The sequence below is a fragment of the Daucus carota genome, chromosome 9, assembly GCF_001625215.2.
Source record: "Daucus carota subsp. sativus chromosome 9, DH1 v3.0, whole genome shotgun sequence".
Classification (NCBI taxonomy): domain Eukaryota; kingdom Viridiplantae; phylum Streptophyta; class Magnoliopsida; order Apiales; family Apiaceae; genus Daucus; species Daucus carota.
The window spans coordinates 44,778,693-44,802,990 of record NC_030389.2 but is presented as its reverse complement, the minus strand read 5'-3'; the positions used below and the strand labels follow the sequence as shown (position 1 = coordinate 44,802,990).

The 24,298-nt window shown below is 34.7% G+C and overlaps 4 protein-coding genes across 4 annotated transcripts; 2 read left to right on the top strand and 2 right to left on the bottom strand.

Moving 5' to 3' along the window:
• The first annotated feature begins 805 nt into the window (after positions 1 to 805).
• Positions 806 to 6,193, top strand: LOC108203078 (spermidine synthase 1). Its single transcript, XM_017371797.2, has 9 exons — positions 806 to 1,122; positions 4,094 to 4,170; positions 4,317 to 4,439; positions 4,758 to 4,862; positions 5,000 to 5,072; positions 5,168 to 5,239; positions 5,345 to 5,540; positions 5,659 to 5,776; positions 5,871 to 6,193. Exons 1-9 carry the CDS (start codon positions 945 to 947, stop codon positions 5,934 to 5,936), a joined length of 1,008 nt encoding a protein of 335 aa, XP_017227286.1. The 5' UTR covers positions 806 to 944; the 3' UTR covers positions 5,937 to 6,193.
• A 3,394-nt stretch (positions 6,194 to 9,587) lies between these two features.
• LOC108200779 (potassium transporter 6) lies at positions 9,588 to 14,278 on the top strand. The gene is made up of 9 exons (XM_017369029.2): positions 9,588 to 9,698; positions 9,815 to 9,906; positions 10,023 to 10,512; positions 10,607 to 10,663; positions 11,286 to 11,546; positions 11,641 to 11,693; positions 12,512 to 12,635; positions 12,722 to 12,976; positions 13,149 to 14,278. Exons 2-9 carry the CDS (start codon positions 9,868 to 9,870, stop codon positions 14,207 to 14,209), a joined length of 2,340 nt encoding a protein of 779 aa, XP_017224518.1. The 5' UTR covers positions 9,588 to 9,698; positions 9,815 to 9,867; the 3' UTR covers positions 14,210 to 14,278.
• Positions 14,279 to 14,807: 529 nt separating this feature from the next.
• Positions 14,808 to 17,288, bottom strand: LOC108201727 (subtilisin-like protease SBT3). Its single transcript, XM_017370013.2, has one exon. The coding sequence runs from the start codon at positions 17,223 to 17,225 to the stop codon at positions 14,940 to 14,942; it is 2,286 nt and encodes a 761-aa protein (XP_017225502.1). The 5' UTR covers positions 17,226 to 17,288; the 3' UTR covers positions 14,808 to 14,939.
• A 2,357-nt stretch (positions 17,289 to 19,645) lies between these two features.
• LOC108201726 (probable alpha,alpha-trehalose-phosphate synthase [UDP-forming] 9) lies at positions 19,646 to 22,301 on the bottom strand. The gene is made up of 3 exons (XM_017370012.1): positions 20,383 to 22,301; positions 20,037 to 20,307; positions 19,646 to 19,954 (listed from the first exon to the last, which is right to left on the bottom strand). Exons 1-3 carry the CDS (start codon positions 22,299 to 22,301, stop codon positions 19,646 to 19,648), a joined length of 2,499 nt encoding a protein of 832 aa, XP_017225501.1.
• Between the last annotated feature and the right edge of the window lie 1,997 nt (positions 22,302 to 24,298).

Genomic DNA, 24,298 nt, shown 5'->3' with positions numbered 1-24,298 from the left:
AGCTGTTTTGCGAATCATGATTCTTGAGTCTGTGAAATCAAAACCAGAAAATCAGGAAATATCATACGAATATTTTTGGGGGTACACTAGCTGACTAGCACCCTAGAGCTTCTTGACAATTATTTTGTGTTTGCCGAACCCAAGAAAATCCCCACTTGAGTACCTTATCATTTTAATATTCTACTGCTCTCCTTTCTCGATTTCCCGCGACCACACGTTATAAAAAACTTTCCTTGTCGGAAAGATTTTTTTATTAAAAAGATTTCTGGACGGAAAGATATTTTTTATTGAAATCGAAATGTAATTAGTATACGCGAATGTAACTTGCTTGATACGTGACAAAGGTAAAAAAATATATATTTATATTTTACTTGAGCATTTCTTTATTTAGCTGATAAAGATATTATTTCAAGAATTCTAATCGATATCATTTTTCATTTTTTCTGAGAAGAATTCTAATGGATGTCATATTCATTCTAGGTAAGCTTTCATTCGAGACATGTACGCTTTTATATGAATAATATTATATATTATAAATTTCAATAAATTCATAATTTTAATAGGATAATTTCTGATCAATCATACAAACTCAAAATTTTTCCCCAAAAAATTCGAAATATAATAAAAGACAAATGCTTCAACTTATTCCATAACAAGAAAGCAACAAAACACAAAAATCCAAAATTCTCAAAAATATTTTTTTTTTTCATAAAAGCGAGTCAACAGAATCCGATACGATACCTCCCCTTTCTTTTTCCACTTTCTCTCACAAATTTATTCTTTCCACTTTCTCCATATCCCCAACAATTAAAAAAAATAAAAATATATACATACACAACATTGTATCTATAATTCTCTATATATAATCGTGTGGTCTCTCCCTCTTCACTCTTCACAGCCTCTGTCTATTATTTAGGTCTTTTGTAACAAGGGTTTTGTGAAAAATGGCAGAAGAGAGCATTGTTATCTCAGTTCCCAAAGACATGCCTGTGAAAAGGCCTAGAGATGGTGAAGAAGAGATTGTGGTTTTACAAGAGGTCAAGACCAATGAGAAAGATGCAGAGTACAGTATCTCCTCTGTTATTCCTGGCTGGTTTTCTGAGATTAGTCCAATGTGGCCTGGTTTGTTCTTTTTCTTAGTGCTTATAAGACCCTTTTTTATGTATGTGTAATTGGTATTCTGTGTTTATATATTGAAGGGTTTGGATTGTTGTAAAGGTTGAGTCTTTTTTGGGTGTTTGTTGAAGCTATGGGTTGTTCTTTGTAGTGGTGTTTTTTTTGTTATTTGGGTGGTTTTGGATTGTTGTAAAGGTGGAATCTTTATTGGGTTTTGTGGTTTTAGAAATTATGGGTTGTTCATTGAAGTAATGATTTTTGTTCTTATTGGGTTTGCTTTGGATTGTTTAGTAGTAGGTTTCGTTGCTGGGTAATTTTTGAAAATATGTGCTGCTTGAGGTGATATCACTATTTTTTTGGTTATTGGGGTGTTATTGGGGTGGCTTTGATTGCTATAAAGATGGGCTTTTTATAGGATTTATATGAAATTATGTGTTGGTCTTTGAAGTGATGATTTTTCTGTTTTTGGGGTGGCTTTGGATTGTTATACAGGTGGGTTCTTTCTGTGTATTTTTTTAAAATTATGTGTTCTTTGAGGTGGTGAGTTTGTTGTTTTCAAGGTGGCTTCCGATTGTTATATACAAAGGTAGGTTCTTTATGGGGTTTTCTCTTTGAATTTTGGGTTTCTCTTCGAACTGATAATTATTCTGTAAAAGTGCTCTTTGAAGTAATGATTTTTCTGTTATTGGGGTGGCTTTGGATTTTACAAAGGTGGGTTTTTTATTGGTTTAGTTTGAAACCACTGGTTGCTATTCTCAGTAATAATTTTATGAGGTAATTGCATATCGCACCTCCTAACTATCGTTCAAAAACGATATTGTACCTATACTTTGAAAAACTCAACTCGCACCCCTTATCTTTACATTTCAATAACGATATGCACCCCCTCCGTTAAATTCCGTTAACTTCCGTTAAATTCCGTTAAAATACTCCCTCCGTCTCAATTTACATGTCCTTTTTGCTGTTCGAGGAGTCAAATTGACTAATTTTTGACCAACTATGAGAAAATATTTATTTATTATTTTAGAAAATAGAAGGTTACATATTAAAATAGACTGGATTTACTTTTTGATGATATTTTTTTTAAATTTTTGTTTAATTAAGCTATCCCCAAGTCAAAATGATTTTACATATCAAATGATTTTAAAATAGATATAGATAAATATTATGTGATATTAAGTACTTAAAATACACACTATTTTATATATATAAATAAATATTATGTGATATTTATTATAAATAATACATAAATTTATATATTGAATAAAATATAGAGGTAATTGCATATCGCACCCCTTAAAATATATAAATTTATATAAATTTAAGTATTATTTATAATTAATATCACATAATATATATTGTTTATATTTAAAATAGTGTAAGTGTATATTTTAGGTAAATTTAGTCTATTTTAATATATAACTTTCTATTTCCTAAAATAATAAATAAATATTTTCTAATAGTTGGTCAAAAATTAGTCAAATTGACTCCTCGAAAAACAAAAGGGACATGTAAATTGAGACGGATGAAGTATTTTAATTGGAAGTTAACCGGGGGGGTGCGTATCGTTCTTGAAATGTAAAAATAGGTGGTGCGATTTGAGTTTCCAAAAGTATGGGCACAATATCGTTTTTGAACGTAAGTTAGGGGGTCCGATTTGCAATTACTTGTATAATGACTTAACGGAGTTAACGGCGTTAACGGCAGAGGGGTGCATCTCGGGCTTGAACTGTAAAGATAAGGGGTGCGAGTTGAGTTTCTCAAAGTATGGGTACAATATCGTTTTTGAACGATAGTTAGGGGGTGCGATATGCAATTACCTCTAATTTTATACTGCATGTGTAATTAGCCTGGAGATGATTGCTATGTTGCACTGGAGGTTGCTCTTTGTGCTTGCCTGAAATGCACATATATGTACATGGAGTATCTTTATTTTTAATTTTGGGTAACTTGCATTGCTTGGTTATCTTCAAGTTTTGGTTTTACACACAGAAGATAATAAAATCTTAAGTTCAAGGATGAAATAAATGGATTGCGGAGAAATTTGAATAGAGGGCATCGTCTGTTGTCATACGTCCAAATGTATTTTTCAGGAAGTGATCGAATTTTTTATTCTTTTTTTTTTTTTTTTGCATTTAGTATTGTTTTAGAAGTAGTGTCTAATTGCTGGAGTATCATTAAGGGACAGGTAGTCAAGTAGAGTGCAGTAGTGCACTAATATTGTACTTTAAATTCCGATATTTTATGAAAGTGCATTTCTATTTTAGTTTCATATTATCATATTTTACAGTAATATTGTATGGTTCTCTTTTTGTAGATTAAATTAGGCCTTTCCTGTACTTTATAGGGTCTATTTGAAAAAGAAAGGCGGTGATATCTTATGTAGTGAGCTGTATAAAAGAATAGTTTGAACAAAAAACTCAGTTTACTGCATAAAGTCCCTCTTACGGTGAAGCGCAACTTTCTTGTTCCTGAATGGGATAATTAATTAATATGAATTGTAATGGTTTGATGTTAAAAGGTAAATTTCTTGCAAGTAGTGTGCTATATTGGGTGCATATGTACCTAACTAAAGCAGCGGAGCTTTAGGGCTTTAGTTGACTTCACTTCTTGAAATCCGTCTCTTTTGTTCAGTTCACTTGAGTCTTGATAATAGAGGGGAGGTTCCAAACCTATCCAAAATAATATTTATAATAGATGAGAAGCTACATATTTCATTTTTTGTCATCTGCAACATGTGGCATTCATTGATTTGGATAACCAAGTAATAATTGATGTTGACTCAGTGGAGTAGACATGAATCCAGTATTAAATAACTTCTGCACTGATGAATATCATTGTTCAGCCTTCCTTTTCAATTCATTCACTTGCACAAAACTGTGTCTTTTAATGTGATTTTCCCATGAATAGCTGGTTCTTAGCAGTTCATATATATATTGTATAATTTGGATTGATGACCTTTCATGGATATCTGCAGGCGAAGCACACTCATTGAAGGTGGAGAAGGTCTTGTTTCAGGGAAAGTCTGACTACCAGAATGTCATGGTCTTTCAGGTATTTCGGTATTCTTTACTGTTCACCTATAGTAAAATCTACCGGTCCTTGTCCAAAAGGTCAAGTTTTTCTATTGTCAACCTTAATATTTTTATTGGAGTTGTCTGTAATTTGTTACTTTATGATGCCTAATCTTCCTACTGCAGTCTTCAACATACGGAAAGGTTCTTGTATTGGATGGAGTAATTCAACTTACAGAAAGGGATGAATGTGCTTATCAAGAAATGATCACTCATTTGCCCCTTTGCTCAATTCCAAATCCAAAGAAGGTCTTAATTCTGATCCTCATAATTACAATTCACTTTGCAGTATAACTAAATACAATATCATGATCGTCCTGATAATTGTAATTTGGCATTCGGACATAACTATTTTCCATAAATTATTCACAACCATTGTGCTCTTCCAAATAATGCCTAAGATTTAAAAAAATTGGACACGGAATATGTATTAGTGTGCTATTACAGAGGACTAGAGGAGACGAGGTCTTTTACAAATATACAAAGTACAAACATATTATCTCCGTATTCTTGTGTGTTTCACTATCTGTGTATCGTGCATTCACTATTTATATTCTCGGCATACAGGTTTTGGTTATTGGAGGAGGGGATGGCGGTGTCCTACGTGAGGTTGCACGTCATTCTACTGTTGAGCAGATAGATATATGTGAGATTGATAAGATGGTTGTTGATGTGAGTTGTCATGCTCTTTTTTATTTTTTTTTATTTTTTTATTTTGGTCTTTTAGTTTTAAAGGATGATGCTTGCTGCAGGACAAATCTTCTCATAATATATTAATGTAAATTACTAACTGTTATTTGCCTCTTTAGGTTTCAAAACAATACTTCCCTGATGTAGCTGTTGGATATGAAGATCCACGTGTAAATCTCCATATTGGAGATGGTATATGCGATATTTTTTTTTGGCTATCATTGTTTTATTTTCCTAATCTTTCTTCCTAAGATTGTAAAATGTTTTGGGCTTTGTTAAACCTGTAGGCGTTGCATTTCTGAAGGCTGTTCCTGAAGGGACCTATGATGCGGTGATAGTGGACTCTTCTGACCCTATAGGTAACAAATTGCGTGATGCATGCAAGAACTGCATCATATAAAATGATTGATGCAATTTATTAGAAATGTGATGATTCCTTAGTTTGATTATCTTTTTTTGCTCAGGTCCAGCACAAGAACTCTTTGAAAAGCCTTTCTTTGAGTCTGTAGCTAAGGCTCTTCGTCCTGGAGGAGTTGTGTGCACACAAGCTGAAAGTATCTGGCTTCACATGCACATCATAGAAGATATTGTGGCAAACTGTCGCCACATATTTAAAGGGTCGGTCAACTATGCTTGGACTACGGTTCCTACATACCCAAGGTGTGCACTTGATTCTTTTCTTATTTGTAACTTATTCTTAGTTAGGTAGTTGAAACTTAATGCTGTGACTTGTGTCTTTCATATGTTTACAAAAAAATTTCTTCTGATATATTTTCAGCGGTGTTATTGGTTTTATGCTCTGTTCTACGGAGGGGACTCCAGTTGATTTTAAGCACCCAGTGAACCCAATAGACGATAGCAAATCAGACCGGCCTCTGAAATTCTACAACTCAGAAGTACGCCCTTTCTTTTCAGATTTCTAAATTTGTGTATCCAACATTTATTTGTGCTCATCGTCTTCACATTTTACTAATGATGTCCTTTTACCAGATTCACGAGGCTGCTTTCTGTTTGCCATCTTTTGCTAAGAAAGTAATCGAGGGAATAGCTAAATGAGAAAAATATCAGACTTTTGAAGATGCAGGAGTTGAGAAATCTTTATATGCCTGATCAATGATAACAGTATCAAGGTTCAAAACCTAAGCGTTATTAGTAGTTTTGATTAGAGTATAATACTGTTCCGGACAATATAAGGATTAGTGTATCATCTTATATTTGATGTTATGGGATAGTTTCGATCCCTATTGTTTTGTCATTTGAACACAATGTTATATTTTTGACAAGATTAGTTAAATCGAGATTCAGTTTTATGATGATTACAATGTTTAGTTTAACCACATTACAAATCACTTTGTAATGACATTAGTAAATCAAGTGTCGATTTTTGCATGCTAATGCTGAAAGCCAAGTATTTCCACGAACAAATAGCAGGATTAAACTTTCACATAAGAAAGTGAGTAAGTGACTCTGCCTACCAAACCAGCGAGATATATTAATAATTAAGAAATTGTCATACACAATGACACTACTCAACAAATGACCTCTTACACTTTGTTCCAATGTCATTAAAAAATTATTATTATTTATTTGGCATTCATTCTTGACCTTACTTCATTAAAATTATTATGAATAAATATAAATATATATACATTCTTTTTAAAAAAAATGATTTCTGAAATATAACCCAGAACGTGACTTATTTGATAAGCTGAGAGTTTAAAATGTCTGTTTTGATAATACTGATTTATTAATGACTTATTAAAAATATAATAATAAAAATAAAAGTGATTTATGAGTAACTTATGACCTATGAGTAACTTTTATTATAAAAAAGTTCAAAAAAATTTAGTCACTGAAAAAAGTGCTTCAAACTGACTTCTAATTTTAAATTAATTTCTAATTTATTTCTGATTTTAAGCCGACTTACATTTTTCATCAACTTACTTAGTAAAATCAGTCGTCAAAGATAAGGTGGTATTCACCTGGTGAGATGTTAGCTAAACACACCTGTAAGTTATGTTCGAGTCGCCCACATTTTCTAAATCATTCGGCAATGCTCCATTAACATTAACCCACCATTTTTAACTCGTATATGTACTAATTTTACACTTTACAGCAATGTTGTTAATGTTATCTTTTGTTAATAGGTTGGTCGCCTAACTAACAACATTAATTAATTCGTTATATGTCTATTTATTATTGCTCATCGTTCACTTTCTCCGTTTAATCCACTTAAATTATATGTCATTTGGCGTGCGCGCCATAACCTTGTCACTTTCTTTCAAGCTTGTTAAAGTACTTGCTATTATTTAATGATTAAGTGGAAATCAAAAGTAAAATGTTGCCTCAATTAGCTGGTTAAAACTGCGTTTCTGTTTCGATGGGCGATGGGCCTTATAATTAACAAATTATGGGCAAGGATTTGAGATGTATAAGTGGTTGGGTACCGGAGCTAGCAGGAGTTAAATTAAGTTTAGAATTAATTGAATATTAGTTAATTTTAGATGTATAAAGTAAGTTTTTGTTAATTTTTAAAAGTAGGATGACTTTGTAACCTAGATTGTCCGTCTTAACTATGTGCTTATTCGTTGATGGTAAAATAAATAGTCTTTTGCTCTTTAGGCATGTCAAAATTGAAAATCGAGATTAACGGGTGAAGATGTTGATTAGAGATTAATCTGATGATCGGATTAAAGATTAAATATTTTATAATATTATAATATATTTAATATATTAATTTAATTTACATATATAACATATCATATAAGAAAGTATATCATTTTAAAAATTTATAGCGACCAATCAGATTTTAAAAGTCGAACATGGGAGCCACAGGATTAGTCGGTCGAAGCGGGAATTTTTAGAATTACGATTTAGGCTATGTTAGTACTCTAAAAAATATGAATCAAAATTAATCAACGCAGGCACTCTCGAGATATTAACGAAGAACATATATTAAAATAATATAATAATGTCAAAATTATAAAATATATTATAAAGTTCCAGAAAATATATAGCAATTAGTCTGATTTTAAAAGTTGAATCATTAAAGTATATTGCGAAGATTATCCAACTAAATTAATAATTCAAAATTATGATGTATACGTAACAAAATTAGTCGAATAATAAAATTTTATTTTTACTTGACAAAAACAACAAACATTTGACCAGTGGTAATAGTTTGTTTGGTAGTAATTGGAGACACAATGCTGAGGTTGAGTTAACATTTGATGAAAAGTAACCGTTTTGTCACAATAAGAATGCTTATTAAGGATCTTTGACTATGATTATCAAACTAAACACTCCGTAGCTAATATCTGATGGGAAACACCGATATGAACAGTTTGATATTTCGGCCTAGTTTGTCAACTAACTAGATTTAGCCGCCTTGAGAAAGTCTTTGGAACTTTTGACTAGTGCTGCATTAGTCAATTACACAAATCGAATTTGTCATTCGGTACCGACAATAAACAACATTAAAAATCTGATGACTACGACATTCGTTTTGATTTTGTGTCTAATTGACTTATGTATAACGTGATCAGTATTTAAATAATTATATATATGATTTTAAAAATCTTCAAAAATTCGTTCGATTAATTTTCAATTAATCTGTAGCAGATCGGTTTATTTTTTAAAATACGATTAATCACTGTAATTCTTTTTAAATAATATACTCTATTATATAGTAAATTAAAATAATATATTAAAATTAGTATGGTATCATAGAATATCTGATTTTTAATCCGACCAATCTTTTTAATTACTTCTCAATCGGTTTATTATTATTATTACTATTATTGTAAATGTAAATGAACAATTTATTTTTTTTAATATCCCAATATTGACTCGGTCGTAAACAGAGCCACGACTTCCTTTCAATTTGGTAACGTTTCAATTCATATATTCCAAACCACTCATTTATTGTAAAAATAATTATAAGTAGTTGCGAGTATATTACGGACCACGTCCACAGCTTATAAGAAGTTTACAATATCACATCAATTAATTTTATCTTATCAAGAAATTATTGTAATCAAACTGTTAATGACTTAAAAGTACAACCATTTTCACCTCCATTACGTTCACTCCCCACAAATGACGGTAATTACTGACCCTGCTATATCTACTGTTTTGAGAATTTTGAGGAAATCTGAAATAATTTGTCGCCGCACGAAATTTAATACTCCTGGAAAATATAGATGTGTTATTTTTTTTAAAATTTTTTTAACTGAATTAAAATTTGGATGTTATATTTTTATACAGAAAAAAAAATCTCAAAAATAAGTTATAAAATTATATTTTATAAGAGTATTGAAATGCGTGTTGTATTAGTTTTTTTTAATGAATTGAAGTATAAATTTAAGAATTTTATACAAAAATCGCAATTTCAAAAAATAATTTAGATGTACGGTGAATGCTAATATGAATAAAAAAACGTTAAATATCAATTATTTGAAAATAGAAGAAATAATTAACTACATATAAATCATAAAATTAAAAAATTCAAATAAATAACAAAAATTAAATCAATGATAATAAATTCGACTTTTTTCCCGACACTTTTGCTGTTTTGCATATCCACCTTTTCCTTCCCAGATTTTTCATACACGTGTACAAATATTTCCAAACGAAACCATTTTATTTAAATATGGAGTTAGACTATAAGATAATAAGAGTAATATTTTATTAATTTGTAACTGAAAACTTTTTTTTTCTTTTTTTTTTGTTTGGTGATCTATATATACTCAAATATTCAAACTTGAAATGTCAGTCCACGGTAACTCACACACGAACTGTGTGGCATTTTCTAGTTTGGTTAGTTTTCTATATGTTTGTTCAACTGTTACTTTTAGTTTTCTCCCACTTTTTGCTTGTGTGTATATATAGACTTTTGTGTCTAATATTTTGATGATGTGCGTAAATATTTCCAGGGAAGTTCTTAGTTTTGCAAGACTTCAAGAGGGTCTTTGTTGAATGGGCTAGCATGGATCTTGAGACAGGGACTTACAAGAATCTTGTTAAGGTAAGTTGTAGTTGTCTTAATCACTGGAATATGTGTTTTTAAGGTTGTTTGCAAGAAGCCCATTTGGTTTTTTTGATGAAAAATTGTGTTTTGTACTTTTGTTATGTGTTTTGTAGAGAGAATCTTGGAGGGCAGTTTTGACATTGGCTTATCAGAGTTTAGGAATTGTTTATGGTGATTTGAGTACTTCTCCTTTGTATGTGTTCAAGAGTACTTTTGCTGAGGACATTGATCATTCAGAAACAAATGAGGAAATTTATGGAGTTTTGTCTTTTGTGTTTTGGACAATTACTTTAGTGCCTTTGATTAAGTATGTGTTTATAGTGTTGAAAGCTGATGATAATGGAGAGGGAGGGACATTTGCGCTTTATTCGCTGTTGTGTAGGCATGCTAGGGTGAGTTCACTGCCTAATAATCAATTAGCAGATGAAGAATTATCGTCATATAAGAAAGAAATTAGTGTTGATCCTGACCCGAGTAAATTTGGGTCGATGCTAAAATCAATTTTGGAGAAGCATAGAGTGTTGCAGAGGATTTTGCTCATATTGGCACTGATCGGAGCTTGTATGGTTATCGGAGATGGGATTCTTACGCCAGCAATTTCTGGTAAGCTTCTTGTTCGCAAATTTCTTTCATATTTTGTGTTCTCGTCGTTGTCTAAGAAGACTAAAAAATTGAATATATTTAATTGTTTGTGTAGTCTTTTCTGCTGTATCTGGCGTTGAACAACTGGCTATGCCCAAAGAGCACCACAAATGTAAGACTCAATCTTTTATCTCTTTAATGGATGAAATATATAGTTTTTATATTATTTGTGCCTAATATCTGATGTATTGATCATTATATATCTTTGCTTGCTAATTCGAATATATTTGAGAAATTTTTTCTGAGCTCTTGATTTCATATATGTGTTTGTCTAGGTCGAAATCCATGTTTCTTTTCATAATGACTTTCAGAAGTATGTGCTTGCATTTTGATCTTAAGTGAAAAAAATCCAAAGTAATTCAATATGTTGCTACTTTAATTAGAAGGTTGTTTATCTTTGAATGAGTTTTGATTTGTATAGCCTCAAGGAACCTCACAAATTTAAGGCACATTAGTATCATTAGCTAGCTATTATGAGGATTTACATCGTCTTATTAAGTTATCAGGTTCCTCTGCAACTTGTTAGTGTGTGGGACACTAATTACGAACTTGTGCATGTAAAGGCTACTAAAGTAAATAGTAAAAATTACCAAGACCAGTAATATGTAGTAATATTGTAATAATGTAATTTAGGTAGGGAATGGATGATGAAAGGGAGGTTACAGTTACTGATTATTTTTAAAATTTCTAGATTACTTGTATTGCGACCTTCTGAAACAGTTTAAATTTTGCAGATGTTGAAGTACCAATAGCGTGTATTATTCTGATTGGTTTATTTGCCCTTCAACATTATGGCACCCACAGGGTTGGATTCCTATTTGCACCTGTTGTCATACTATGGCTTTTCACCATCAGTTCCATTGGTTTATATAACATCTTTCACTGGAATCCTCATGTCTACAAAGCACTCTCCCCATATTATATGTATAATTTTTTGAAAAAAACGCAAAGAAGAGGGTGGATGTCCTTGGGCGGGATCTTGCTATGCATAACAGGCAAGTTTAACACCTTGTATCGTATTTCTATTTAGTACCACATCAATTAACTATTTCTTTACCTGGATTTTTACACTTCACAACATTTATGCAGGTTCAGAAGCTATGTTTGCTGACCTAGGACACTTCTCACAGTTGTCAATTAAGGTATTTCTTTTGCTTCCCTGTTACTTTACATCTGCTTATAGTTCAAATTAATATGCAATCTCTTTCTGGGATAAGTGTTATTGCAAGGAAATTGATATATTTCCAAGGACCTTGCAGAAAGAAGCTTTCACAGGAATTTTATAAGTTTCTAGTAAAATTAATACTCTAGGCTTCACTAATGTTTTTTCTACATCCTGTGTTTTGGTTGGTGCCCTCTATTATCCTATAACACATACTACCTATCTCTTATCGAAATCGTGATAATATAAGGCTACTACGTAAAACATGCAATGGTTTAGAATGGTTCAAATATTTTACTCCATTTTATACATCATTTTTTAAATTTGCATGGTAGCATTGTTTTGATAAAACGCTCTATATACACTTACCTGATGTAAGTTTTAGCGTTGAAGGAATAGTCATAAATTTCTAGCTTGTCACAGAAAGATTGAATTGGTAGGTACAGTTAAATCATTGTACGGTCAACTCAATGTTGAAATTATTGAGTATGAACTTTTGTTTGGGCACACACACACTAACTCACTATGCATTGTTTCCCTGTATAATAACTGTTAAATAATGACTTGCTCGTTTTAGCTTACCTGTTGCCTGCTGCATTTCTATGATATAGATACACGAATTTAGACTCATATCTATCGATTCAATTGCATACTATCCTACATCCTCGTCTAGAGTTTAGTGGTAGTTACACTTAAATTTAGCTTTATATCTACTTTTTTCTATGAGTTAAAGCTTTCTTCATTTATATTTGAAGTAACTATGAAGCAGCAGCTTCCTAACGTAATTCGTGTTTGCAGATTGCTTTCACAACATTTGTTTATCCATCTCTGATTCTTGCGTATATGGGGCAAGCTGCTTACTTATCTCGGCATCATATGAGTGCGAATGACTATGATGTAGGATTTTATGTTTCTGTTCCTGGTAAGTTTTTCAAGATTTCCTTTAACTGTTGCATTGAAGTGGTATCTTCTTTTCAATTAATTTAATATCTCTCACATTAATTACAGACAGAATAAAATTACCGGTTGTGGTTATTGCCGTTCTAGCTGCAGTAGTGGGTAGTCAAGCAATTATTACAGGAACTTTTTCAATCATCAATCAGTGTTCTTCTCTCGGCTGCTTTTCCAGAGTTAAAGTAGTCCACACGTCAACCAGCATTCATGGCCAAATCTACATTCCCGAGATCAACTGGATATTGATGATTCTATGCTTGGCTGTTACAATTGGTTTCAGAGACACGAGACGCTTAGGAAATGCTTCAGGTATGAAACTTGTCTAGCGGTATACTTTTTGCTAACAGTGTAGCATTTACATAATGGCTTAGCAAAAAAGTTGAAATATTCTCTTTATGTTGGTGAAATATCTCCAGTTTGTCTCTGGAGCCATTATGATTTTCTTTTTCCAGTGACATAGTCTTAAATTTTTGGGGTTTAGGTTTGGCAGTCATCACCGTTATGTTGGTCACAACCTGCTTAATGTCTGTAGTTATGGTCTTATGCTGGCACCAGAGCATCTTTCGTGCAATTTGCTTTGTGTGCTTTTTCGGGACAATTGAAGCTCTTTACTTTGCTGCTTCTCTCATCAAATTTCTCGAAGGGGCCTGGGTTCCAATTGCACTTGCACTCATCTTTATGATAGTGATGTATGTCTGGCACTACGGAACACTTAAGAAGTATGAGTTTGACCTCCAGAACAAGGTCTCTGTTGATTGGCTGCTTAGCTTAGGACCCAGCCTTGGCATTGTCCGAGTGCCTGGTATTGGTCTAATTCACACCGAGCTTGTGTCCGGAATTCCAGCAATATTCTCCCACTTTGTCACCAACCTCCCAGCCTTTCACGAAGTCCTTGTTTTCCTTTGTGTAAAATCTGTACCAGTTCCTCATGTCGAGCACGGAGAACGTTTTCTCTTAGGTCATATAGGCCCAAGAGAGTGCAGAGTATACAGGTGCATTGTCCGATACGGTTACCGCGATGTCCACAAGGACGATATGGAATTCGAGAAAGACCTACTCTGCAGCATAGCCGAGTTTATAAGGACACAAAAATCAGACACCAATGGCCTAGACAAACACTCTGCGCATGACACTGAGAAAATGATGGTTGTCAGAACACCGTCAACCAGCACAGAAGGCATACACATGTGGGAAGACAACTTAGACGATTCTGATAAAATAATCACATCGGAGGAAAAAAGTATAGACCTTCCAGAAGTGACCAAGGCACGAAAAAGAGTAAGATTTATACTTCCAGAAAACCCGAAAATCGACAGAGAAGCAGAGGCAGAGCTGCATGACCTGATGGAAGCTAGAGAATCAGGGGTGGCTTACATACTGGGACATTCTTATGTGAAGGCAAAGCAAGGCTCTAGTCTAATGAAAAAGCTTGCAATAAATTATGGTTATGAGTTTTTGAGGAGGAACTCTAGAGCATCTACACATGCACTGAGTGTACCTCATGCATCTACATTAGAGGTTGGAATGGGTTACCTTGTATGATTAATCTTAGATAGGTGAATAACCCCTCTTTTCTTTTAGTAAGTATCTTTTAAGGTATACATTAGAATATCCAGGATATGTTGTAAATATTTTTATAATCTTATAAAATGATGAGGGAACTTTTTTTTCCCTTCTAATAATTACTACACCATGAACACGTTTTACACTCAAACTCGAACACGTTTTGTTTTTTTACAATATTTGAAATTTCGACATTTCATACTATATGACTATACGAAGAATGAGGTAGGGTGAAGGGATTGATTTCTTTGATTTTATTTAAACTCGTTAAATATATGTGACGAAAACTCCTGGTTCGACTCTGCTCACTTCGGGATTACGAAAACATCAGACTTGGAACTCAACTGGTCTAAATTTATTAATTCTGTAACTTAAATATCATAAGCTATAAGAACTTAATAATACTTTCTAAAATTATGTAGAGCTCTTAACAAAGATTAGAGATACTAAACAACTTCATTTATATATTGAAAACAAAATAGTCGCATTTAAAGATTGAGGTCATTTTTTGCGATTATTGTACAGACATTTTGCACTGAAAACAGTCCATGACCACCCTCCAAAACAAGCTTGTGCCTTTTTTTTTTAGACAAACAAATGATTTTATTAAGACGAAACGCAAACCTTATGTCTTTTAATTCTCCGCGAACAAGTTACACAGTCTGAGAGAAAGCTGAAATGCAAGAGAAAGCTTGTAGCTTGACATTTTTCATCCCCAGGCATTCACATATGGTGATACCACGATCGGACTTCTGACAGTATATTTCGAGTTGTCTTCGATCCAGGTAAGTGAGCCAAATTTAACGGTTCCGTTGTTGTCACCTGTAAAAGCTATGGATAGGGAGTAACTTAGTTTTTCATATGTCTTGTCGAAAACCAGTGTATCCGGTGAAACTGTGACAACTGCACCTTTTGGCGCGATCACTTTGGCCTTATAAGTCGCGGAACCATCTCCAACATTTGTGACAGTCCTCGTAAAATAATCTACAATGGCACCACTTGGTAGAGTACTATTGTACAAGGTAATGAAGGATGGGTAATTGAGATCAGAAGAGGGGTTTGAGCAATTGTAATTGGATCTTGTGATGGTATAGATTTGATTTCTGGTGAAATTAGTGGAGCAGAGCAAGTTGACATAGTCCTCTGTTGTGGCGTCGTATATAAGGCCTGGATTGAGGGCGCGGTTTGGATCAACCTGACCGGCTCCCATGGCTAGAGGAGTTGCAGGATCGAAGTCTGTGCCAACATCACCAATCTGGTGGTGTGAATTGTCCAGAGGGTTTGCGGTGGTCATCATTGCAGAACGAATAGCTGCAGGGCTCCATTCAGGGTGCGCGCCTTTTAGAAGAGCTGCAAGACCGGATACATGAGGACATGCCATTGAGGTTCCTGTAATTGCATTGAAATCACTAGACAATTCTATGTTATTAGGCCAAATAATAGATGAATGAACATTTGGAGTCCATGCAGCCACGACTAATGTCCCGGGTGCCATGATGTCTGGCTTCAGTATACCGGGGTAACTAGATGAAGGGCCTCTACAAGAGTATGCAGCAACTACAGGGGCGGGTTTTGTGCCAACAAAGGTTTGTTGAAATGTGATGGTAACGGTTGGTTTTGAGTTTGTCTGTGCATACTTGACCACGTCACGCCCCTGCTTCGGGCTAATTACCACTCCAGGATAGGGAAACTTATTAAACTCAAATAGTGACTGATCATCAGATATAATGATGCCAGCCACCGCGTTTGAGTTAGCAACAAATGACAACATGTCAAGAGCTGCAGTGTACTCATCATCGCAAATGATAACAGCGTCAGTAGGAACTAATGCTAATTGCTCAGCAGAATAGCAACTAGAAACATTTTTGCTGTAGAAAAGAGGGACATCTCTTACAAAGGCATTGGCAGGGAACATGGTCCAGCCAGTGAGGCTTAATCCATTTCCCAAAACCAAGCTCCCACTCGGTGTCCGATCAATGGAGCCTGCTGCAACTGTTAAGACCCATGGAATACCATTATGCAGATATCCGAGATCAGGGTATCCATTTCCTGCAGAAGAAGAAACAAGCACACCTTTTTCCATGGCTCCAAAAGAAGCTATAGCTATAGGATCTTCATACAAAGACACATTATCAAAGCCCATTGAAATTGATATGATGTCAACACCATCTGCAACTGCCTGATCCATACCGGCAAGAACATCTGAAGCATACCGTCCCTCATCCCAAATAACCTTATACATGGCCAGCCTTGCTTTCGGAGCCATCCCTCGTGCAGTTCCTGAGGCATAGCCGAAATAAGATGCCCCTTCAACATAATTTCCACCAGTTGTTGAGGAAGTATGTGTCCCATGTCCTTGTGTGTCTCTGGCAGAATTCATACTAAGAGTAATGTTAGGTTTTGCAGCCAAAACACCCTTGTTAAAGTACCTAGCTCCAATCAGCTTCAAGTTACAATTTGAAGCATTGAACTCTTGTCCAACTTCACAAGTCCCTTTCCATCTCGAGGGAACCTCAGACATTCCATCGTCCTTAAAGCTTGCACTCTCAGGCCAAATACCAGTGTCAATGACACCGATGATCACATCCTTCCCATAATCTGAGGCCGGCCATAAACCTGTCGTCGGATTAAGGGAAAGAAACTCAGGCGTATGGGTGGTATCAAGTGTGACATTCCTGTCAGTGTAAGCCGAAACAAACCCTGGAGACTTCTTTAACGACTCCAATTCATTTTTCGATAGCAATGCTGAAAAGCCATGAAACGCGTGATCATAAATGTAGACCAGAGATGGACTAGATGCAAGATCTTGAGTCTTGACAGAGTTGATGGTGGTCGAGTACCAAATGTCATGGCTAGCAAAAGTCTTTGGCATCAAAGATTTGTCCATGTGAACAATATAAGTAGACCTATCATATCCAGAAATTAAGATTGCTTGAAAAGCCAAATATGCCAATAAAAGGAGAAAGTGAAAGTTCACTCCGCTTACATACCCCATTTTGGAAATCTCTAGATTTTAATTAATGAAATTACTCTGTCTGGCTCAAGTATTTATACATCGGGTTTTCTACTGTGTGTCCATGGCCACGCACCAAACAGACCCTTTATACATTAGTCGTTTGAGCAAACAAGATAGACATGTCCTGCAGCCATTGAAATTATCACCAGTTGTTTGTTCTCTGTCTTATAACCCATTAATTTTACCGAAATCTAGTCAACCATATATCCGTGATGATACTCAAATGATCGAATCATATGTTCAGCATTCAAGTTAAACGATTTAATAACTGAAATCAGAAGAATTGCCAGTTATAATTTATTACTATGAATTACTAATTTAACATGATGTTGATTGATCCCTACACATCTTGCAACCTCGTTCTCCCTTGTATTCATCTAAGAAACCAGATATTCCAGGTTCTCCAATCAGATTTCGATTATAAATATAATTTTAATGTCTTATGTTCTAAATACTATGTCAAATTTTTGTTTACATGAGCTTGTTATATTCGTACTGAATCTGATTTACACTTTCAAGAACAGTTCAGACAGATATAATAATGATGTTAAGAAAGAACCTAATGCATTGTGACTTGTGGCCGAAGAACTGTCTCACTAAAAGGTACTCCCTCGGTCCCATTTTAGTTGTCACCTATGGTTTTGTGCCGGTCAAATCGACCAAAGTTTGATTGAAATTTATTAATATTTTATCAATTAAAAAAATAAATAAAAATATGTCACCGGAAATAACTTTTAATCTACTTTAAGATGTAAGTTTCAGTATTTTAAAATAATGAAAAAATGACTTATAATCTTTGGTAAAAAATTAGTCAATTTGATCAATAAAAATAGAAATGTGACAACTAAAAAGGGACGCATGGAGTATGATTTCGGAATTTATTCCTCTGTCAAGCATTTCAGGACAAATGTATCAAGGGTCGCCATGTACAATGCAGTTTAACTTGTTTTACACAAGATGACACACTCCTGATTCTGATGCCTCATAGTTCCACAAATTATAGTGATTCCCAGAAAGACATACACATTCTTTATTCTTTTATTCTTTTCTCTAATAAATCATGAAATAAATTTCTCACTTCATTTACAAGTTAGAGAATGAAGGATAACAGATCGAAGAGACTGAAACTTTATGCAGTTGGCTTTGTGAATGAGTTGAAAAACAAAATAAAGATATGATCAGAATAATCAAAGCAACACGAGTGAGGTGGTTGCGCTCGCCATACCATATACATAATTAAAATTTGGAAAAATATCCGAGTTGTGGAAAAGAAAGAGACCTGAAATCAAGGATTAATATTCACAATGCGATATGGAATCGTAAATTAACAGATGAACAACTCATTTTTCTGTCCTTATCATAATCAAAAGCAAACTACGAAATTTTCAGTAGCATGCCAGCCTATTCAGTGCAGTAAAGAAGCTTTCCCCTGCTATATATGAAAAATTAACTCAACTCAGTCCTTGCCATAAGAGGTGCGAGACTGCACTGCAGTATCTTGTAAGAGTATTAGGTATATGATACTCTACACTATAATATTATGGAATATGCTATAAAAATATATTCCGGCACTCAGCAGAGTCATAGCCGTTCCCTAAACGTTAAAATATTATAGCATCTTTGATGACACTGGTTAAAATGATTATAGCATCTTCCGTATGTAAAATATGTAATTTGTATTTCGATGACATGTCACCTTAATTGTATGACAGCTGCTGATTTCTACCAGAATAATTCTACACGCATAAAATTGATTCAAAATTTTACACAAAATGACATGATAATTGAGATAAGATATTTTTATTCATGTTATTATGTGAATAAAGAGGGCTCATTCTACTTAGCAGAAAAAAGAAAATATTAACCAGGTTAAGCACAGGCATTTACGTAGCCAGTAGCACAGAAAGAGCTGTCTGTTGTAATAACATGTAGCAATGAAAACATTAACTCCTTCTACCAACAATTAGCAATGAACATGTAACATGTATTTAAGAACATACAAGTATCCAGTATCAAGTATAGCTTTAGAACAAGGAGAAGTAGTAAAATTTTCTAAACTATTCCCGGTTTATAGTACAGGGAGTTAATATTTCAATGGTATCTCTCTCGCTCTCATAATGTCGAGAATCTGAATCTTGTCAAAGACAAAGCTCGTACATGTGTTTAAATATTCGGAAAAGGAATGTAAAGCTGGAGAAGCAATCTCCAATTTATGATTCTGTGATAGATAATGACTTAATTAAGTTGCAGGGCACAAATTTCTCATATATCAGATAAATGTGTTCTTAGATAACCTTCTGCTTTTGGCCAAATAAAAATTACAATCATTAATACAAATTCTTAGCAGTAGCTCTGATGCTGACTTAACAAAGAAAAACCTGCTATTTTACCCGAAACTGTCAAGGAAAGGTTGGTGGATTTTCGGAGCTTGGCTGTGTACTCGAAACATCAGCAAGCCACTGGAGCAGCTCCTGAACTTCAAAAGTGTCGTCGACATAGTACTTTGCCTTGCTCGGCTTCTGCTCCACAGTGCAGAAAAAGGTCTCCGGAGCGGCAGGGACCATGTCAGATGAAACAATATTTAAAGTACCCTCATACATGTCTTCATCTGACCGGTCATCTCCAATGCAAAGGATGAAATCAGGGATCTCACCATTGCCAACCATTGTCGAGATTATTTTTTGTGTTACCAAGCCTTTGCTGACATCCTACATATTTTAGGTTGCTAGTTAAGTAAATTATTGTACAATGCACAGGGAAGACCGGAATAGGGAGAAGAGAGACGCGTACCTGGGGCTTAACCTCGACTATATATTTTCCCTTTTTAACCTCTGCAGGTTCGTTGGCAAGGACGTGCTTTAGATGATCGGATAACTCCTTTGCCTGCAAGGATCCGAACTCATGATCTGCGTCTTGATGGTGCCAGACCAAAGCACTTTCCTTGACTTCGATGGTGGAACCATCTGTGGCTTCTGTGTACAGATTCATTATACGTTCCACTATCTCCTTCCAGTCATGATCCACAACCAAAGTAGATTCCCATTCAGAAGTTTTGTTCCACCTGCATGCAATGCAAAGGCAATTTATTTAGAAGTGCCACTAAAAAAGGTCTCTAAGAAGTTTGCGAAAAAATTACCTTATGAAGTAGCCATGTTCAGCAGCTAGTCCTAAACCTTCACATGGAGCCAGCCACTCGGTCAAGGAACTTCTCCCTCTTCCACTAACTATAAACACTGTGTTCTTAGGATCATCACACAGAGTGTTCAGAGCAGTGACCACTTCACGACTGAGGTTTTTATTCGTGGAGGAATGAGGAACAAGAGTGCCATCAAAATCAAGAAATATAGCCCTCCTAGTTGTTCTCTTATATGCAGGAACTATGGTTTCAGAAAACAATTTCTGAAACCCTAGGGAGAGGGCAGCAACCTTGAATGTGAATCCCAAGCCCATAGCCCAGCATTGATGATTGTAATGATCAAGACAAGCTCTCTCCATGCTCTGCAGGAAACTGCGAGCCCAATAGGCCACATCATGAGATTGAACATAGCTATAGTTCTTCTCATGTCTTAATTGCCTTGAGGAGTCATCCATGGAGACTGCAGAACGCATAGCCTCAGCTACGGAACTAATATCCCATGGATTTATTCTTATTGCTCCACTCAGAGATGGCGAACATCCTATAAATTCAGAAATAATTAGCACACTTGTTCGAGGAGAATATGACATAATTCCCCTAGCTTCATCCATAGTTGTAGAGCCCTGCCTGCAAACGATATATATGTGAGGGACTAGATTCATTCCATCTCTTACAGCATTTACTATGCAACATTCCGAGGCAGCATAGTAGGCACTCTTTTCACATTGATCAACTGGTCGATCAATTAAAATCACTGGTTGATGACCAAAAGAACCATAAATCTGATTAATCCTGTTAGCAGCTCCATACGTCTCCCTTCTCACTTCCTCGATGTCCTTCCCTGAGCTTCTTGCAGGATTGATGATTTGAACGAGAACTACACTTTCTCTCAAGTTTTCATACTTGATCAATAGTTCTTCGAATGCTAATAACTTGAGACTTATTCCCTTGAATAAGTCCATGTCGTCTACGCCAAGAATTACATGCTTCCCCTTGAACCGCTCTTCAATTTCCTTGACTTTGACTGATGTAGAAGGAAGATTCAAAATATTTTCAACTTTTCCCAAATGAATTCCTATCGGCAGGATCTTGACATACACCGTGCGACCACTATAATCCAGCCCAATCTGTCCTCGTTTGGACTCGTAGTCCAGTCCCAGCATTCGACTACAACATGAGAGGAAGTGGCGAGCATAATCAAAAGTATGAAACCCGATGAGATCACAGTTCAACAAACTCCTCAGAAGGTTTTCACCTACAGGAAGTGTTCGATAGATCTCTGATGCAGGGAATGGACTGTGGAGAAAGAATCCGAGTCTGGCCCTATGGCGCTTATTTCTCAAGAACATAGGGACCGCCATGAGGTGATAGTCATGAATCCAAATATAATCAGTCTCGGGATTTGCCACTTCCAATACTTTGTCTGCAAATATTTTGTTTGCAGATTTATAAGCCTGCCACAGCCGGGAATCAAATCGGTCACCATGTTTTCTGCACATTGGGAGCATGTAATGGAATATAGGCCATAGATGGTGCTTGCAGAAACCATGATAGAATTTCTCGATGAGGTCATTCGTAAGAAAAGTGGGGACACAGTTGAAATCATCCAGCAGTCTCTGAGCAATCTCATCCTGTTCATTAACATCTATATCGGCATTTAGTGAACCAACATAAAAAACCATTGCATCAGGTGAAAATCCATCCTTTAATTGCCACAGAGGTGAATCTTCGTCGTAATTAAAGCTCCAGCCCTCCCCATCCTTCTGTGCATAAATGGGCAACATGTTTGACACGATGATAATTCTGACAGCCGGAGATGAGGTACCATCTGAATCCACATATTTGACACAAGGATTAGTCCCAGTGTTCGAGTCTTCGAAAGCCAAGTTTGCAAAATTCATACGTGAAATCGTATCCATGATCGATTATATCCTGTAAAAAGAATACACAAGAGCTTCCCAAAGTTAGACAAATAAATCTGATGGCTTGAAGAGAAATTCTTCTACAGAACTGCAACATAATTAAAACTCGAAGAGATTATTATACTATAGGCCATGTTAATTGATGATGATATGCTCTATACTTATAATCATAACTTATATGGAAAACATGATTTGTCATGGAAAGATGAACACAAAAGCAGAAGCTAGACGAGTTCGACACAGATAATTTCCATATATGCATGCATATCACTGTCACATGTCAGAAGGTGTGAACCTCTACAAGCTGAAAGAAACATGCAGCAACACGAGTAAAACACTGGGACACGAGAGAGTTTCATCCGAAATGAGGCATAAAATTACTGCATTGTACAAATTATAATGATCGAACCGTATTACATATAATTAACAATCTCAACGCACCTTTAACTGAAAATCAAAAACCTAGCTCCTGCAAAACAAATGCATCAATCGTGTGTATATTACCAAATTATCATGAAAAAACACAAAAAAACTACAAAATGTTTCTCCAAAATTCGTATCATCAAACGACAAACTATATACTCCACAAGATCAACAATTTCAACTCACCTGAGCGAAGATCAGCAACCTCCTGCAAAACAAAACACAAGAAAACACGATTAATAGTTATGAATTCAATACTCGAATCGTAAAGTCAAAATGACATGATCATGATCACTAAATTTCAGCCGCTTAAACAAGCTAGAACACAACAAGTTTAATATTGTACACAAGTATTTAGGTAGCTGAACTATATATGCTGGTGTTATCTCAATTACCTTAAAGTATGAAATGTGTTTTTGTTGATAAGAAATTGAGGGGGGTAGGGGGTGCTTTTATACACTTTGTGGAGGTGTTTGCTTAGTCTAGTCGCCCTTTGTTTTCAAGTTTATTACGATAATGCCATTGGCATTGTAGATTAGATTTTGTTAACTTGCTCAAGTGATGTCAGCTGAAAGTATTAGAGATTGCGATGAAAAGCCCAGAGAAATAAAAGTCGGGGTTAAATTTCAAGTTGTAAAACTCTCAATTAAACAGTTTAATGATACATGTTACATAAAAATGAGACGAAATTTCTCATTTATCATGTATAGATTCATAGGTTATAATTTTGTTTTTTAAATTAACTATTTTAATCCTCTGACATCTAATCCATATCTATCTTTACATACATGAAATCTGTTTTTTCCTTGAAAATCAAAGATTTAAACAACTAAATGTGTATATTTATTTGAAACTGAGCATATTTAAAGTTCCAATTAATTGAGAGTTAATGTGAACATAAGGTTTATATTCAACAAATACAAAAACATAATGATTACATAAATGTCAATCATGTGACATATTATCATCCGTTTCCAATATGTATCTTGTGTCGAGTGACATGATACAAAATGTGAGCAAAATTTAAATGTACTTGCCAACCAAAAAGATTGAAATACGGATATTATATTAATTACATGTTCATATAAAGTATATCTAATATATGCATGCAGAGAGAGATTGAAATACATTGAGATATGAATGAGGAACGTTGAAAAGGAAATGAGTAGGTGGAGAGTGGGAGTTACTAAGAAACAACATGCATTACATTTGCTAGTTGCAATCTTTCTAAAATGAGACTGCATGCTAAGTACATTTTTGACCCTACATTGAATTCAGTTTTATCTCCTTTTTGTAGCTATCGGATTGTGAACACATGAGATGGATGGGAGTTAGAGATAGAATGTATACGTATATAGATTGAGATTTTACAAAGTGTTGTGAATGGATAAATATTAACCATCAAAGACTCTTATCCAGTTGATTCTTTTTACGAATATATTGATACACTTAAATAATATTTAGTTACACATTTTATTCAGAGTTGCTCCCAATTATTGTATTGAGTAATAATAATTATGCATGTGTAATTAGTTGTAAAATCGAATGCTATAAACAGGAATGTAGAAGTA

Coding starts and splice junctions, on each gene's coding strand:
- LOC108203078 (XM_017371797.2), top strand. CDS start 945: ATGGCAGAAGAGAGCATTGTTATCTCAGTTCCCAAAGACATGCCTGTG. Junction 4,440..4,757: donor CAATTCCAAATCCAAAGAAG/GTCTTAATTCTG, acceptor CTCGGCATACAG/GTTTTGGTTATTGGAGGAGG. Junction 4,863..4,999: donor TTGATAAGATGGTTGTTGAT/GTGAGTTGTCAT, acceptor TTGCCTCTTTAG/GTTTCAAAACAATACTTCCC.
- LOC108200779 (XM_017369029.2), top strand. CDS start 9,868: ATGGATCTTGAGACAGGGACTTACAAGAATCTTGTTAAG. Junction 12,636..12,721: donor ATTTTATGTTTCTGTTCCTG/GTAAGTTTTTCA, acceptor CATTAATTACAG/ACAGAATAAAATTACCGGTT. Junction 12,977..13,148: donor ACGCTTAGGAAATGCTTCAG/GTATGAAACTTG, acceptor TTTGGGGTTTAG/GTTTGGCAGTCATCACCGTT.
- LOC108201727 (XM_017370013.2), bottom strand. CDS start 17,225: ATGGGGTATGTAAGCGGAGTGAACTTTCACTTTCTCCTTTTATTGGCA.
- LOC108201726 (XM_017370012.1), bottom strand. CDS start 22,301: ATGGATACGATTTCACGTATGAATTTTGCAAACTTGGCTTTCGAAGAC. Junction 20,308..20,382: donor GAACATGGCTACTTCATAAG/GTAATTTTTTCG, acceptor CATTGCATGCAG/GTGGAACAAAACTTCTGAAT. Junction 19,955..20,036: donor TAGTCGAGGTTAAGCCCCAG/GTACGCGTCTCT, acceptor TAAAATATGTAG/GATGTCAGCAAAGGCTTGGT.